Genomic DNA, 19197 nt, shown 5'->3' with positions numbered 1-19197 from the left:
ATTAAGTTTTAGGAGTGCAAATCAATAGGAGTGGACAACAAGAGGATGGATGGTCCTTCACTGAAGCTCACACAGGCTCCACTTTCTGTCCTCAACTCAACTCACTGAACTCCAGGTAGCTTTTCTCTTAAGTGTTGTGTGTGCGTGTGTGTGTGTGTGAGAGAGAGATTTAATATTTTTATCGCTTCAAAGCGACGTGAAGGATTAGGTTACTTACAACCGCTCTTCAAATACTACCATCATTGCATATCTCTCTCTCTCTCTCTCTCTCTCTCTCTCTCTCTCTCTCTCTCTCTCTCTCTCTCATACACACACACACACGCATGCGTATACACACTCAAGGTTTAAAAACAGCTGTCCGTCGCATCATGCAACTTGTTGCCCATGCTTCAGCATCTCCACATCACTTCAGTGACACGAAGGACGGAGCACGTGTCCAGCTGAGAGCCGCACAGATTATCCAGAGAGAATAAGAAAAAGGAAACACTGATACAATGAGAGCTGTGTGTGTTTGGTTATCTGTGGTGCTCTGGATGTGGGGACACAGTGGCTGTGCGGGACACAGACTCAACGACTCCTCACTTCTGGAAGAGGGGATATTTTCTTACACGCAGCATTTACTTAACGTTTCAGGGAAGTCCTATAACCGGACTTCTGGATTTTTCCTCCTGGACTTTGATGAGGGGATGCTGGAAGATTGGCGCTCTCTGGCCAGTAAGCGCCGCGGCGGGGAGTCGCAGGATGGGAGCGTCAAGGCGCTGCTTGTGGCAGCTTACTCATTGATCATCGTGATCTCCCTGTTCGGGAACACCCTGGTGTGCCATGTGGTGGTGAAAAACAAGCGCACCCAGTCCGCCACCAGCTTGTTTATTATGAACCTCGCCGTGGCTGATATCTTCATCACAGTCCTCAATACGCCCTTCACCCTGGTAAGACCCCCTTTGGGACATTGACAGTTTGACCTTCTATGTATTCACTCACTAGCACAGTCCAAAACAGTCCATCAGACTACTCTTGTCTTCGCACTTTTATGAAACAAAGTGGGCAAACTTTTTTTCTGGATTTGGCTGGTGAAATAGCCTATTTAATTAGCCTACTCCTAATTGTCTCTTTCAATTCAATTAAATTTTATTTATATAGCGCCATTTCGTAACAGAAGTCATCTCATTGCACTTTTCCTATAGAACAGGTCGAGTCTTTATAGTATTATTTACAGAAACCCAACAAATCTCACCATGAGCAAGCACTTTGCGACAGTGGCAAGAAAAAACTTCCTTTAAGAGGCAGAAACCCCGAGCAGAACCAGACTCAATGGTGGGCGGCCATCCGCCGCTGCCGTGTTGGGTTGAGAGAGAGAGAGAGAGAGAGAGAGAGAGAGAAGTACAATGCAAATACCACCTAGAATTTAATATAAAAAAATATAGTGGTAATATTAATAAAGTAATAATAATAGGAATGATAGTCATATGAATAATAATGACAGTATTAGTAACAAGGCCAATAACAATAACTGTAGTAGCAGTTGTCGAGCAGGAACACGGGGGGCAGCAGGTGGCCCACAACCACAGATCCAGTATCTGCAGAAACCTGTTAAAAAGCAAAATGGTTTGATCAAGCAAATGAAAAACATCACCAACCAAACAACCTAGCCTTAAGCACTAGGTACATTGAAATTTTAAACAAATATAACGATACAATAAGGAACAAAAAACAAAATTATACCCACATGAAACTTAAAGATATTGAAAATGCCCTTAATTAAAATAAATTCTGGGATATGTGGAACAACTTCAACACAAAGCAACCACAAGCACTACCCATCCAAAATGTGGTGACATCTGGAGAGCACATTTGAAAATATGTACAAAGCATTATCCGGACAGTATTAAAAATTAAATGCTCAAATGCAGCACCCCAGAGATGCAGGGTGCAGTGTTGACGTTGCTCAATCTCATACTACAGTCAGGATGTTTTCCCGACATTTGGTGCAAAGGGCTCATTTCCCCAATTTCATAAGAGTGGAGACAAATCAGACCCTAGTAACTACCGTGGCATCTGTGTCAGCAGTTGTCTAGGTAAACTATTTTGTAGTATTATAAATTGAAGAATGCTAGAGTTCCTTGAAGAGCACTCCATCTTGAGTAAAAATCAAACTGGCTTTCTCCCAAAACACAGCACCACTGACCATGTATACACCCTTCACACTTTAATCAACAAACATGATCACCAAACAAAAAATGGTAAGATATTCACTTGTTTTATTTACTTCAAGAAAGCTTTTGACTCTATTTGGCATGAAGGGCTCTATTACAGACTTCTACATTGTGGTATAGGGAGCAAAATGTATGATCTGGTAATAGCAATGTATTTGGAAATTAGGTGTGCTGTTAAAATTGGAGATAAACAAACTGAATTCTTCACCCAAAGAAGAGGTGTTTGTCAGGGCTGCAATTTAAGCCCAACTTTTTAAATTTGTATATGAATGAACTTGCTGTTCAATTGAATCAATGTGCAGTTCCTGGCCTCTCCCTCCTAGATAGAGGGGTGAAGTCTCTGTTTTGATAACCTTGTTCTACTGTTTCCTACTGAACAAGGACTACAGCAATAGCTGGACATAGTCCCCTAGAAACCCTCAATTTCAAAGCCCTCCAAACATAAAAGCTGAGCCCAGAAAAGAGCCCCATATGTAAGCTGGTGCTGAGACTAACTGCCCCGGTGTGGCAGAGGGAATGAGGAGGAAGCATGGCTGGCAGACTGGCAGAAGCGAACGGGAGGCAGACAGGTAAGCGGTGATCCTGGACACACAACACAAGTTAGCAGACGGCAAAGAAACAGGAAGCAGAGTCAGACAAAATACCAAAAGGTTTGCAGATCTTGGCCGAGAGGTTACTACCACGGAGGTTGAAACAACAATCTGGTGATGAGTGGATGAAAAGCCTGAGTAGATGCACTGCAGGTGATCAGCGGATGAGAGGCAGTAGACAGGCTGCTTAGTCGTTCAACATGCCCTCGTTGACTTCCCCTCGGCACTTGCTACTTTCGTCCCCGCAGCCATCATAAGTGTCATTCCATTTATCTGAAAAACTCAAGTGAACTTGTTGAGATCGACCCCCGGCGTTCTGCATTTTGTGCAAGAAAATACATCCAAGGTTAGGTGGCAGTAATGTACATAAAACTCCTGTTACCTAGTTAGCAGATAGTTTCTGAAGAAAATCTCATTGATAGGTTTATATTTTATTTTTTGCAGCAAGAGTATCAGTGTGATATTACTGTTTATCATTACAGTATATCAAACAGCTCGGCGGCAGTTCATAACAAAAAAAAGCTTTACCTTGAGCACAGTTATGCAGTTATGCGTTTACATCATCTGTAAACGCATGGAAAAATTGCTGTTTTGCAAGATATCATAAACCCGTAGCAATAATAGCTATGATAATCATGATACACATCACAAACAGAAATTTCTAAATCAGACACTGATGCAGCTAATTACAAAGTGCATACATATTGCAATTATCCGCAGAAGACGCCTTCGCCTCATTGAAATGTTTCCATTGACGGATGACACAAATGCTGGAGTGGTATGCCATGCTGATGACATTTTGGTGTATGACAAAGATCAGGCTGAACATGATACCAGGCTGCACCAGGTACTCAGAGAGATGAAGGGCTAACTCTGAACAAGGACAAATGTGAGTTTGCCAGGAGCAAAATTATGTTTCTCGGACACTGCATCACCACTGAGGGAGTCAACCCTGACCCAACCTGTGTTTCCGACATCAGAAGAGTGATGGGCATGGCTAATTACCTGGGCAAGTTCTTGCCTCACCTCTCATCATTCACACAACCTTTGAAGGATCTTCCTTCTGAGAAGACAGTATGATGTTGGGGAGCAACACAACGAGCTCAGCTCACCCAGAGTCCTTGGTGTATACTCACCCAATGCAGAGCTGCAATGCAGAAACGTGTGTCAGCTGACGCGTTGTCCTTCGGTCTTGGAGCTGTTCTGATCCAGAAATGGCCAGCGAGTATAGTGACTGGAAGCCAGTTGTGTTCATATCCAGAGGATTGTCTGATCCTGAAAAACACTATGCTCAGATTGAGAAGGAGGTACTAGCGGTGACCTGATCATGTGACCACCTGCAATCGTACCTGCTTGGCATGAGGTTCACAATTGAGACAGATCACAAACCTCTGCTGCCCCTACTAAGTACTAATGCACCGGACAAGCTTCGTCCTCCTCATTATAGATAATAACGTAACAATACCTGCACTCCTCAAAGTATGATTTTATAATTTCAGTTACCTATTTAGTTTGTCTGTTGTTTTGACACGTGACACTGGCTCTTACAATGTCTTTAGTATAATATCATGTAGTACAAAGACTGTTGACACCAAAAGATGGCGCCATTTGTTTTATCACAAAGAAAGTGAATCTCTCTCTTTCTCTCAGTGTGTGTGTGTGTGTGTGTGTGTGTGTGTGTGTGTGTATCTGGCCTTGTATTACTCTTGTTGTGGGGACATAAATCTGTTTACACAGTCATTGTGGGACTTGCCTTCTTTTTGGCGACAAAACGCAAGTCCCCATAATGTAAATCATTAAATTTTGTGTGAAGATTTGGTTTAAGGTTAGGTTAAAAGAGAGGCAGTCTACAGGATAAGGGTTAAGGTTAGGCAAGTAGTGGTTATGGTTAGGGTTAGGGTAAGTCTCCAAGAAATGAATGTAAGTCAACGCAATGTCCTCTGAAGTGATGGAAACACAACTGTGTATGTGTGTGTGTTTGTGGGGGAGAGAGTGACTAGTGAATTAATAAATGTGTCTATCTAGGTTCCTATCTGTTCCCTGGGTTCATGACTTACTATTAAACAAAAACTTTGAAAGTATGTTCCCATTCCCAGTTAGATATAGATATAAGAGACACACAACTTCATAATCATTTGTTTTAGTGCTCAAAAAACTATCAATCATCACATGCCTGAACTTGACAGTGTCAGTCAATGTCTTATCTTGATGGATGGCTGAGGATGGTAAATTGACAGGTGTACTGTGTGTGTTCCCTCAGGTCCGATTCGTGAACAGCACCTGGGTGTTTGGGAGGACAATGTGTCACATCAGTCGCTTTGTACAGTACTGCTCCCTGCACGTCTCTACGCTCACACTCACTGCCATCGCACTGGACCGACGACAGGTTTGTCTACAGATGAAGTGATGAAGCAGTGATGCTCTTCTGTGTTTGGAGAGCATCATGGCTTCATAGTTTGATACCACTTACTGTGCGATGTGCAGAACGCTATACTGTGCAAGTTATGCTATGAAGTTGAATGTTTTAGACAGAAAGGTGTGCTCCCAATATTCTGGCTATAAAATAGTAAGTCTAGATAAGATAAGTTTTTTTAGCCAGCCATCAAGTTAAATAAAGTGGTGGAAAGTAACTAAGTACATTCACTCAAATACTGTACTTAAATACATGAGTATTTACATTTTCTGCTACTTTATACTTCTACTGTGCTACATTTCAGAGGGAAATATTGTATTTTTTACTGCATTACATTTACACAATACATTTATCTGACAATTATAAAATACAATAAATTGTTAAAGATTACACCAGTGGTTCCCATGGTTTCATTTAATTAGCCGTTGATATTATTAAATATTTCACAAAAAAGCAAAGATTAGAGAAAAGTTTAAAACATGAAAATACATTTGTTTTTGATTATTTCCTCTCCCATTAATCATCTCACACCCCTCTTGATTTATCTTGTGATCCTTTGGAGGGGTCCAACCCACTGGATTAAACTATGTAGTTAAAACTACAACTCCACCTTGACCAGCTACAACAGAAAAATGCAATGCATCAGTATTCACAATCGAGTAATATTATTATAATATATCAGTCACAATTTTCTAGTACTTTTACATTTTGCTAATAATACTTATGTACTTTTAAGTAAGATTTTGAATGGAACACAGGTATGCCCTTGTGACAAACCTGTTGTCACAGAGGTAATAAAAGTGAGTAGTGAAGCGTCTGATCAGATTAGCCACAGTCATGATCCTGGCACAGAACTAATTGATGAAATATTAGAGCAATAAACAACTTATTCAGTGGTCATTAGGACCGCTGAGTGACCCCAAGTTCTTTCTCACCCAATAACGTCCCAGTGTTTTCTCTCAGACATGAAATGTCTCATTAGTGCTTTACTTTACAATGTCAATAAATAAACAACAAATGTCAGGAGAATATACTATATATACAGTCTCTATATTATTATACTGATCCCATATGAGAAGATAACCATAGACTCAGTATTGAGTAGCCAGAGTACAACAATAAAGTAAGTTAAAGTTATAATATTGTGGTGGTGTTGAAAAGTAGAGTAGAAAATATCTCCTGCTACCTTCATAACACAAAACAATCTCTCACAAATTGCTTAATTATTGCTTCTTATGCACATGAAATGGAATTTGTAAAACCATTAAAAATGAGCCGATTTGAAGGTGATTGCTTATTTTTAAGATTAGACCCAGATTACTGTTGGAGCTGTGTAATCAGATAAATGTGACATGTTTTGTGTTGGTCTCAACACGGTAATAATATTATCTAATAAATAGATTAAAGGAAGCAACAGAGTAACACCTCTACACTGAGACCAGAGGGATGTAATATCTTAAACTCCATATCTTAATATCTTAAGATAAAGTCTGCCCTAGGCGTTTGTCCACATCTCATCCACTTCTAGAGTGAAGAATCTGTTGAATAGTAACAAAAGATATGGCAGACATGGGGAGACCAGCTTCTTGAAAATGTCACGCTACAGGGGAATTCACATCTTGTCTTCTGATGGCACTAAGATGTCCAATAATGCATTTTCTGACAGACTTGGTTGCTTTGTCCATATCTTGCAGTGTGCGTGGAACGTTAGCTAAACTGTGTGAGATAAACTGTCTTATAACATGTGCTTCAACAGTCACAGAAGTAGAGAAAGTTGTAGATTTAGTGGCATTGTCATAAGCAACACAGGAACGACAGGGAAAGAAAGCATCACATAACGCAGATGGATTTTTTTCTTTGTATTGAAAGTTTTGGCCTTGACAAAGAATTATCTCACATTTGGAGCTTAAATGTGAGAGAAGAGAGGAAGAGAGGGGGGTCAGAGAAAAATATTTGACATGTAGAGCAACACTATGAAATGATTTTAGCAGCAAGGCAGCATACTATAAGAGCAATAAAACTATTAGATAGAAGACATTTTAAAGTGCAAATATGTGATGAAAAACTGCAACAAATAAATAAAGTGCTTGGTGTCTGAGGAACTGAGAGGCAGGTTATAATATATTTGAATTAAGTGCATTTGTTGCTCATGAAATGAAATGAAAATTGCAGCCTCTTGCACCTGATTTCCATAAACCTGACCAGAGGTTGAGGATGTCAATTTCCTTAAACAAGATGGTCTGGATTTACCAAGATGGGCTCTTGATGTGCTTTGTCAACTAAAAATGTCTGACAAGGAAGCCTGCTGCTTATCAATGATTTTACTGGCCACCCAGTTTTATTGCTGACATACACAGCATTAATAAATGATTTATTAACCATTTATAAAGCCATTAGTTGCAACAAAAAAAACCTTGATAAAGTTCACCTCATTAGAAAGCGGCCACATGCATTCAAATATGGCCAGACAGTTGGTCTCCCCCTGTTTCCCATTCCTTTGCCCTGGATTTATAGGCAACAGACAAATATACTGAATCTAAACATATGTGTCATGTCTGTGTGCAGATTTGAGGTATGACTCTGAGAAGTACAATTTTTGATGCAATTTACAGCAATCAGGCGCTAAGGGTTTTGAAGTACCTTAATTGCCTCCGTGAGCTGTGTGCGTCTCAGCACCTGCTGCAGCTCCAACTTCTGACCATGTTGATAAGTGGGCCAAATCAGCGGGCCAAACTACAATAAATGACTTCCTGAAGAGTTGGGCTTGTGGCCCCGATGAAGGCCAATTTGGGAAATTTTTTTTTTTTTTAAATGCTTAGTGTCCTTTTTTTTATAGAGGTGCAAGATAAATTTAGCAGTTTTTTCAGCTTCAACTTGAGTTCTTTTGTTGTATCTGAAGGTTACAATAAAATCGTGAGCCAGACAGACTTTCCCTCTCTACTCCTCTCACCATAGCTGTGGTTATAGATGTTACGGACAGAGGGGCAGGAGACACCAATATGGAAACAGATGGTGATTTATTGGATTGCAGCACGGTGGACACAGGAATGTAGGTAAGAGGTTGGGTTATGGATACGTAACAGGAAGAATAATGGCTACAGATACTGTCCTTAGTCTAATTGGTTTGTAGACAGTGGATGGGTATACGATGCACGGAGATGGGGAGAACATGCTGGAGTAGAGTAGAGAAGAAACACGCTTGAGTAGAATGGGGAAGTCTTGCGAAGTCCACATGTAGAGTCCTTACGTATCAACGAGACCGGACAACTGGCTGAGGTGAGTGGTGTGCTCTTATCCTAGTAGTGATGAGGTGCTGATGGGGAGCAGGTGTGTGTGATTAGTATTCTGGTGAGGGAGTGCACTGTGACTGGCTGATGGTGGAGCCTGGCGTGTCTGTGACAATAGAGGGACAAGAAGATATAGCCCTGTTATCTAAAGCGAAGATACCTGAGGACACTGTGCAGGTTATAAGCGGTAATCTTGTTTCACAACTGTCTGAAATTGCTCCCTCGTTCATTGACTTTTCCTTACATGAATCAGCACAATGTAGAGTTCGCACAGTGAAAGCTCCCAATGCTAAAATTATTGTTATTGTTATTACACATTCTCCACAGGATAAGCCCTAATAGGGTGCTTTACAGTGAGTAGTAACAAGGATTTCGGACTCTCATGAATCATCATTTTATCTCGTTTCTGCAGGTGTAGTATTGTTGACTGTGATTTATGACTTACATCAGGTAAGGGTGGGGGGTTCATCAGCTGATCTAGCTCATCTGGGCTCTTAATACTATAAAAGCTGGTCCATGACCAATTATCTTCTTCAACCTGCATCTGCTTCTCAACGCTCAACACTTCCACAGCACTTATTTCACATAACCATGCATTGCTGATGTACAGTATTTCAACATTGTTGTCTATTGTTTATTTTTTTGTTAACTATATATGTTACAAGGAAATCCTCTCCCTGAGCCAGTTTCTGACACAAGGTGCAAAGAGTTTAAAACAAACACTCAAATAAGATGGATATAGTGAACTACAGTATATAGCAGATAGATACAGTGAGACAAAATACAATGCAAGCACATGCTGTGTCCCAGTTCCATACTACATGCTAACTGTATACAGCAGTGGTAGGGAAAAAGCAGCCTGTGGGCCAAATCCAGCCCCCATAACAAAAATATTTGGCCCCCCAACAAAAGCTGAAGTTTTCCCTTTCATAGATTGCATCAAAGCTTTTGCTTAATCTTTCACAAATCTAGGTAATGTAAATCACAGGCTCATGTATTTCCCAATAAACATGACCTTGTAACAACAAATATAACCAATAATTGGCATCTCAAACATTAACAGGCAGCAGTCTAATAAAAATGGCGTGCTGACAAAAAAAGCCAACAATAACAATTTTCATTCAACTATAAATGAAACCATCAATTTCCATCAAAGTCTCAGTATAACACAAACATACATTTGCGTATATTTTGCCAAATGAGATTACAGTAACATAAGCTGCTGAAACTCTGTTAGCACTCTGAGCTAATGGGAAAAATGTCATCTGCCTTCAGATACAAACAGAAAATAACAAGTTTAATGAATCTGTTAAATAAAAATATTGACAACACATCTGGCTGCATCCCAGCCTGACCTGTAAAACTATGTTGGGCCACTATTGAACAATGATGAAAAAACTGTCCCACTGTTGTTCCCACCTATTTGTTGATTCCTGGTATACAGTAGATTACAGTAGTTTTATAGTACACAATTTTTGCAGTTAGTATAAAATAAATCAACAGAAATTATGCAATTTAAAATGTTACTGCCAATTAAAAGAGAAAGAAAAGTGTTTTATGAGGTGTTCCTGGAGCTTTTTCACCACCATTCACAATTCCTCCATTTCCTTTGTGCATAGCATTGTGGGATACTATTCCACTAAAGCTCACTCAAAATCAAGGGTATTTTAGTCTTCATGCACACTGAGTGCTTTGAGTATACTTTATTGTTTCATTTCCCAGTGTGAACACACTACATACTCAATTAATATGTAGTATGGATTTGGGACATGGCTACAGTGAGATTCTGCCAGTGCTGTCCATGGTGCTGCATTTGAAGGGAGACAATGTTGAGATGTTATTTTTTCAGGCATCGCATGATATCAGAGATGTGGGTGTACCTGTGAATGTCAATGCAGTTATTATTACATTTACTGTCAGGTAAAGGTGAGAGACTCAATTCAATTAAACTGTATTTATATAATGCCAAATAATATCAGAAATTATCTCAGGGCCCCCTCATATAGAGCAGGTCTAGACCATACTCTATAATATTATTTACCGAGACCCAACAATTCCCACCACGAGCAAGCACTTGGTGAAAATTTCCCTTTTAACAGCCAGAAACCTTGAGCAGAACCAGACTCTGGGTGGGTGGCCATCTGCAGAGAGAAAGAGAGTGAGAGAGAGAGAGAGAGAGAGAGAGAGCAGGAGGAAAGGAACATACAGTAGCAGAATGCAAATTCCACATAGAGATGTAAAGTTATAGTAATGGTAGTGGTAATGATATTAATATTAATTGGCTCTATAAATGCAAGCCTGCTTCCCCCAATGTCCCTGCTCAACACCTGCTGCTACAATTATTCAGAAATACCTGCTGAAAGCGACAGAAGGAGAGAGGAGAGACAAGAAAGTACAAAACTACAGGAGAGAGAAGATGTCGAGTTAGTAACATGCAGTAATGGGGTAAAAATGCATACAGATGGAGAGGGTGAGGAGAGAGGAGAGAGGTGCATCATGGGAAGTCTCCCGGCTGTCTAGGCCTATAGCAGCATAACTAAGGGATGGTTCAGGGCTCACACAAGCCAGCCCTAACTATAAGCTTTATCAAAGAGGAAAGTCTTAAGCCTGCTCTTAAATGTGGAAATGGTGTCTGCCTCCCGAACCCAAACTGGGACCCGATTCCACAGGAGAGGAGCTTGATAACTGAAGACTCTGGCTCCCTTTCTACTTTTGGAAACTCTAGGACCCACAAGTCACCCTGCATCCTGGGAGTGCAGTGTTCTAGTCGGATAATAAGGTATTATGAGCTCTTTAAGATACGATGGTGCTTGACCACTGAGAGCTTTATAGGTGAGAAGAAGGATTTTAAATTCTATTCTGGATATTATAGGAAGCCAGTGCAGAGAAGCTAATATTGGAGAAATATGATAATATATGATAATAGGGACAAGGGATAAAGCTGTGACTGGAACATAGGTGAGTTTTAGCCTTGAAAAGCTCTGCTCTTTGGATGACATAGTGGCTACAAACACAGAGAATATTGCAATCACAATAAAATGGCATGGATACAGCTTGATTGCCTTGAAAAAATAATCCAGCAGCTGCTGTGATGTTTTCCTCTAAGGGTTTAATTACATTTCATTACATGTTTCATGTCCATTGCCTCTATGATGTCCCTCTTCTGTTTTACTTAAGTCTGTGTTGTACATAACCCCAAAGATGTCATTAACTTCATAAAGTTTGGAAATGACTACTTTGCTAATTGCCTTATAAGTGTGAGTGTGTGCTGGAATGGCTCCACATATATACTGTATAGTGCTTTAGTACCATCCACAAACCATGCTTCATAACGTATACACAGTCATCCACCATCGTATGCAAATAACACAGAGGTGATGATCGTGCAAAGGAGAGGACTCATTTAAAAAGAAGGGCAGTAAATGTCCACAAAAAATAAAAGGTGGTTCTCAAAAGGTTCTATACAGAACCATTTCAGAGGGTTCATTTAAAGGAACCCTTGGGATTCTATGTTGCTAAACAAAATGGTTCTATATAGAACCATTTTGTTTGTGAAGCAGGGATGTCAAACTGACCCGCAAAGGGCCAGTGTGGCATACCATGATATTAAGTTAATTTAACTACCACTACTAATTTAAATAGAATAACCAAAAGCCTATAAACTTTAAAACTTGAGGTGGTTTCAAATTGACTGTACTGATCATCAAAAAGTAGTTTCACCATATGAAAACATTAAATTACACAATATAAATCGTAAGCTACACTAAAAAATATAAAATATTGCAGTGAACAAAAATAAATGAGAGTGTGTATTTCATCTGTTTGGGATACTCCACATGAAACAGGAAATACAACTCAAGCAGACACTGCAGAGCCTGTGGCACATCCATTTCTCCACTTTTGGTGACTCCATCCATCTTTATGGATGCTTTCATAGGAAGGAGGGGATTCCCTGCATCGTGGAATATGATGGTTGGGAATGAGCTTGTTGGTTCCTATGAAAAAGACACATATGTAAGGAACCCCGTGATAGAATTTAAGCTATACGTAATTGACAATACAAAAACTGTCAATGGCAGTGTGAAGATTCAACATATACCTCATCGAAACAGTAAAGGAACCTGGAGCTCTCTTTGAATAGGGAAAGCAGAATCAGTATTGCTGCGCTACTTTCCAGGTCTGAAATTTTTGAAGAAATAAATGATCTCTGCATTAAACCATGTAGTTTTATAAATACACTTGTTTGTGAGGGCGCAAGTGCACGTGTGCATATAGCATACCATCTTTGTTACCCTCAGATCCCAGCAAGCTTGATGAGAGGCCCCTCTGACTCCCACTACGAGCCACCCTATGATGTTGGGTGTTATCACATAAAGGAGCATCTTGAAGATTTAGCTCCAAGGCCAAAACCTAATTTCCTGATGCATCTGCAACAAACACAAACAATAAGTACATTAAAAACTGATGGTTGCCAAGGTTACTTCAAGTGCACAAAAATTAGACTAAAGCTAATCATGATAATACGTTTTGGTCCACTTGGATTAAAACAGAAGTAACAAGTGTACTTGTATATAAACCAAATGAACTGAAAATATAATGTCTGGGCCCAAATGTAACTAACAAAAAAACAAAACAAAATCAAAATTAACCTGAGGACTGAAGTTTTGTCTCTTGACAATGACCACTCTGAGCTAAGTGGAGATTTTTAGTAAAATAATGGATCAACATCAGCTAGTAATAGATCAACACCTCATACACCTTTCATAGTCATTAAATCAAACATTTTTCTTTTAATAAGTATACAGTAAACTACAATATACACTTAGCAAGTTCAGATCAGAGTCATTAATAAAATATGTCTGCTGTAGCTGAGACATTTATATTTAAATAAATCTCTAAATGTTTTTTAAGGTCAAATTAAATTGTCCACTTTTTCTGACTACATGTCCAAAATACCAGCAATGATGGTTCATTAACACTTGAGTTGTTGGTAGAATTCAGGATTAAATAAAACCTGTTGGTTCAATCAGTCTAACAGTAAAATCAGGTGATCACTTCCTGGACTAAGTTTAATAATTTCAACAACCAATGTTAGTCCTCATTAGTGACAGTATGTGCACACAGCTTGCCTGTATGTATATGTGTGTATATATATGTATATATATATATATATAGTATATTGATAGTATATTGTTATTTGCAGGGCTTTATTATTTATTTATTGACAGACTGAAACAAGATCTTAATTATTTAATTGCCAGTATCTTGTTTTTCAATAAATAAACCTTTTAAAGACAAATTCTTATGCAGTGGGCATTTTTCATTAAGCTCATGAATTTAAGCACCCTTTAACAAAAAGGTTCTTTGTTGTCTTACATAAATGTTTTTAGACAGATGGTTCTTTGTTAGAGGATACAGAACCTTAGGGTTTTATATAGAACCCTAATGAAACTTTTTTTCTGACAGTGTACATTAGCAGCCTAAATGGAGACCATTTAGGCTGCTAATGTACCAAGGTCTCTTCTACTTTGTGAAGTAACAAATTCACATGCTCCATTATGGAGCTTTCCCCCCCTATCTTTATTCAAGTATTGTATTTTCTAATTGTGCTCAAAGGAACAGGAAGCTATTCTTTCATTTTGCTCAGTTGGATGATGCTCAAGATCCTCTGAGTCTGTACATTCAGTGCAGCTGGGACGTTGTGTCTCCCCTTTGACTCTTCCGGTCATCACTAAATACATTCACAGCGAACAAACATAAAAAGACCTTCCTCTTTTAATATTTCTTCCTTTTGAATAACACACAGGTGGTTCCTGATACAACACAGCAAAATGAGCATGAGGTTAATCAACAGCAGTGTAAAAAATAGTGTGCTGCTTTCTACTGGTTACAGCCTTGACTCTAAAAATTCTTTCAGTAAATTACATGGACTAATGTTAACAGTCTGCTTCACAAATTGGCTTGAGCTCCAGTAATGTTATTCCTTGGCCATTGGTGGATTTATAATTGGATATGAGTCATATAAGAATGTATAATGGTCCACTGATGAATGGAGAGCTGACCCCATGACCCCCAGATTAATACACAGATGTGTATGGATAATGTATTTTGTGTACTGATCCAGTGTGTGTGGGTGTGTGTTTGCACTGACTTTGATTTGTGTGGTGATTTTTTTTTCAGGTGATTTTACATCCTTTGAGACCTCGCATGTCCCCTACACAAGGTGGTGTTTGGGTCGCTATCATCTGGATAATGGCCAGCTGCTTCTCTCTCCCACATGCAATCTACCAAAAACTCCTGACTTTTACATACGGGTAAAATGATATACACTTATTTAAAAAAGGAGAGATCAATTGGAAGTGTATAATAATATTTATAGTGGTTAGCGACAGGGAAAGACTTTCATTGAGCCATTGAGTGTAGGCTCATATGAAGACAGGCGATAGGACAGGATCCGTCTGATCTGACTGATTTGTCCGTGCTTTCCAAAACCATTACAAATCACTGATGCAAAAATAAAACTGTTTTGTGATCTTACACAGCTCTGGTGAAGGTTTGGTTAGGTTTAGGTGCTAACATGTTAGGTTAGGGAAAGATCACGGTTTGGGTTAAACAAACTACTTGGTTAAGTTTAGGGAAACATTATGGTTTTGGTTTAAATTATAAATTTAAACTGCTGCGGCGTGTCTGGTGGGATCACAAGCATTTTATAGACAAAACAATTAATCAAGAAACAGAATAATATATAATAATAATAAATGTTAGTTGCAGCCCTACACTCATCTGTGACCTTATTCTCACCTCCTTCCCTCTCTCACTCCGTTCACTAATCTGTTTGTCTCTCTTCCACGTTTCCTTTGTGCTGTAATTCTCCTCACCAGTAAGGAAAAGGAGCGCAGCCTGTGTGTCCCAGACTTCCCAGAGCCTTCAGATGTTTACTGGCAGTATATTGACCTTCTGACCTTCATATTGCTTTACATGTTGCCACTCCTCATCATCACTGCCTCCTACACCACAGTGGCCTGCCGGCTGTGGCACCACAACGCCATCGGTGACACCACAACAGCTCAGCACACCGCCCAGCGAAGAAAGCGCCGGCGGACGTTGGCCATGTTGCTCCTGGTGGTTGGGGTGTTTGCTGTCTGCTGGTTCCCACTCAACTGCTACGTGGTGCTGCTGTCCAGCCAGGCCATCCACTCCTCTAACGCCCTTTACTTCTGCTTTCACTGGCTGGCTATGACCTCCACCTGCTACAACCCTTTCATCTATTGCTGTCTGAATCCCATCTTCCGCCAGGAACTTAGGCTTCTCTTCGACATGTGCAGGAGGAAACGGAGGGCGGTGGTCGGGTTGGAGCCAGAGCTCCACCCTGCAGCTGCCTGTGCTCCTTGTCACAGGACTGCCTGGCCGGACAACCATGAGTCCTCGAAGCCAAGGCATGCTTTCTCCCACCCGGACCACGCCTCCTCACAGCAGAGTCATGCCTCTTCCAGTCAGTCCCACAACCTAAAAGATACACATGTGCTCTTCACCGCCAGGCAGGCCCTCACAGGAAGAACCGACATCCTCTCAGTGGAGCCCATCGTGGCTGTGAGCTGACGAGGAACAGCTGCCTCAATGTGATGGGGTTTTTGAGTATTTGTGATTCTTAATTCCATTTTAGGATTTCATCATGTTCCAAAGAGGACAGGAAATCTGAACATCTCAGAGATGTATGGCTAGGCCTATACAGGATTTTAATAATAGCAGAGATGGTTTTTGTGACGGCTTTAAATTGAAGAAACTATAATCATGATTACAAAATGATTTCCCTGTGGTTATCCCTAAGGATATCTCTTTTTTTGGTGCATTGTTTGTCAAGAACTGAGGCCTCAGTCCTTAAAAAAATTGACAAAACAATCTCACCACAGGGTCCATTTAGCAGCTGTTCTGGAGCTTTCGAATGTATTGCAAGTTTACCCAGTTGTTCATGTTCAAATTTCCTCCATGTTGGTTTGACAGTCGAGATGAGTTCATTTTTGATCTTGGAAAAAGCAGTTGACAAAACAATCTAACCACAGGGGCCATTTAGTAGATGTTCTGGAGCTTTTGATCAATTTTTAAAAATGGTCTTAATACTGTTGCAGCATTGATTTTGTGATATACAAAACAGCGTGCTAATATAATGGTCCCATTGCAAAGGATGCATTGTGATGCAAACTGGGCTCATTAACTGAAGTTTCTTCAAATTATATTCTTATGAGAAAAAAAAACATTGGGCTATACAACAGAATCTGATGTACATTTTTTGTCCAAAAAATCTTGCGAAATATCAAGTACTGACATTGATTTTGTGATGTAACTGTTTGGTCTATCTGTGTCTTTTCTTTCAGCAGCCTTAACAGGCCTGCATGACTGGCGAAGCAGCAACACATTTCATTCATCCACCAAAATCTCCCTGAAACTGTGAAAAAAAAAGTATCACTCAATTGTGACAGGATCTGCTCATAAAGGGTTTGCCTTCACGGCTTTAGTTTCTGCCTACAAGGAGAGAATCTCAGATGCTATATGAACATGTTGAGAATGAAATCATGTTCACATTGATCCACAGACCACTTCCAACCCGTCCTGCTGCTTATACTTTTTTCTGTTTATCTGTGATTCACATATAGCCAGAGAGTTTACAGACTATTCACAGGGAAAAAAATACACCAACAAGATAGTACAGCAGTGTAGGTGACTTATCTTCCTCATCTCACAGTTCACCGTATTACTCTGTACCATAGACTGTATAGTCTCTTAGTTGCTTTAAAAGCCCCTTTACACTGTGTGATTTTGGGCTGTCTGAGACAAAAGTTGACAATCGTGAGAGAAACATGAATAAAATGCATAAAATCCAGAGCGGTGGTCTTAGATCGCACCGTGAGACATGTCCATGTGAGCTTTGGACAGCCTGCAGCAAAATTCTGACAGTGCCAGAAATTTAGGACCAAATTCTCGCAGTGTGATGCAGAATAATCTGGCCAGCGTAACATTTTGTAAGCACCATTTTTGAATAAAGTTTAGGAAAACTACACACACACAAAACAAAACGATGAAAGCAAAACAAAGAAAATAGTTTGTGGAACTCTGGCAAAGAATAAAACCATGTGGAACCGTTGCAAAGCTTGTTTATTGTTTTGCTGCATTTTCAAAACATAAGAGCGATGCAGATGGACGACGCACAATCTGACATGGCTCAAATTGATTTCGTACAGTCTGACACAGATTGTGACCAAGATTTTATTAAACCCATCTCACATGATCGTTGTTGTTGCACAGTCTAAAGGTGCCTTTAGTCAATCAGATGATGTGCAGTTTAATAAATAAAGTATCTTAGTTTCGAAGCTGTGTTATGCTTTCAGAACAAGCTAATATTGTCACTTTGTCTATTGTCTATGAAAATTTTAGGCATTTGAAAAAGTATTCGGGTCTGTATCTGGTATCTGGGTTGACAATTTCAACAGCACATGCAAATCAAATATGACCACTTTAATTTCGGTTCACTCTGTTAAAAGCTTGCAGGTGCATTACTGTGTGCATTTTGAGTTTGAACATCAGAGCGAGCTCAGTTCATTTAACATCACTTGAGTGGAGTTCGTGGTAACACTTTATTTGAAGGTGGCTTCATATGACTGACAGTTCGGTCAGGACCGGGGCGAGCAAACAGATGTATAAAGAGAACTGAGCAAAACGGCAGAGCAAAACAGCTAGCAGAGTGCTATTTGATTCCGCATATTTACGTGTTTCCTGTAAAAACAGGAAGCTAGGGAGGGACTTATAGTGGATATAACGGACTTCAGCTCTATTTAGCCAATAGAGCTGAATGTGCGCCCCCCCTGCCATGCAGCTTGCATCAGCGTCTAGCTTCCAATGAACAGTACCGAAGTGGTTTTCTAGCCTGGTTTGCCTCCTGGGATCCCGGGGCTGAGTCAGCTAGTTAATAGCACGGCTGGCTGCAAGGGACTAACCGCGCTAATTAACTTACAGCAGCTAACAGTTAGAATTAGCAGTAGTTAGCAGTTATATTAATAATAATAATGGATTACATTTATATAATGTTAGCTTTTTATCTTGTTACTCACTGTGCTTCACAGTGAAGGGGGGAAACTCTAATGTGGTTAGGTTAGCTAACGTTACTTTAGCAACAAGTAAAGCTATCTGTCCATCAGGAAACTCCATAAATCACCTTGGTACTGTACACTGTCTTCAAACTGCCCTCATAACATTACTGACATCTTTATGACAAATCCAAATGGTTACTCTTTACTTGAGTTTAAAGGAATTATTCTTGACAATTATAATGATCTCATGACAGTCATCAAAACCAAGCACATATGACAGTATAATGTAATATTAAAACATAAAACTTAAAAGTTTAAGTTTGATAATTAGGCCTGCTATGGCTTGTTTATGACATGTTATGTTTTCTTGGTTAATGTCAAGATGTCATAACAAAGACATTTTGAACAATATCAACTTTGCATTAAAAGTGACAAAATTGACCGAATGACACTTATTGACAACAGTCATAAACCTTCATAAAGACTGCTTCATGTTCATGACAGGTGTCATGTCATGGTTATGACGGTGTCATGTCAGTCTTATGAAGCCACCTTCAAATAAAGTGTTACCGAGTTTGTCTCTGCATTGTTGCAGTGTCTCTGCAGTGTTCT

General features: G+C 39.8%; 1 protein-coding gene across 1 annotated transcript; it reads left to right on the top strand.

Annotated features, from left to right (window-relative positions):
- Positions 1 to 377: 377 nt before the first annotated feature.
- On the top strand, positions 378 to 18940 carry gpr83 (G protein-coupled receptor 83). The gene is made up of 4 exons (XM_044191031.1): positions 378 to 929; positions 5064 to 5189; positions 14684 to 14817; positions 15385 to 18940. Exons 1-4 carry the CDS (start codon positions 495 to 497, stop codon positions 16100 to 16102), a joined length of 1413 nt encoding a protein of 470 aa, XP_044046966.1. The 5' UTR covers positions 378 to 494; the 3' UTR covers positions 16103 to 18940.
- Positions 18941 to 19197: the final 257 nt, after the last annotated feature.

The sequence above is a fragment of the Siniperca chuatsi genome, linkage group LG3, assembly GCF_020085105.1.
Source record: "Siniperca chuatsi isolate FFG_IHB_CAS linkage group LG3, ASM2008510v1, whole genome shotgun sequence".
Taxonomy (NCBI): domain Eukaryota; kingdom Metazoa; phylum Chordata; class Actinopteri; order Centrarchiformes; family Sinipercidae; genus Siniperca; species Siniperca chuatsi.
The sequence above is the reverse complement of the archived record's forward strand: the minus strand, read 5'-3'. Positions and strand labels throughout refer to the sequence as shown.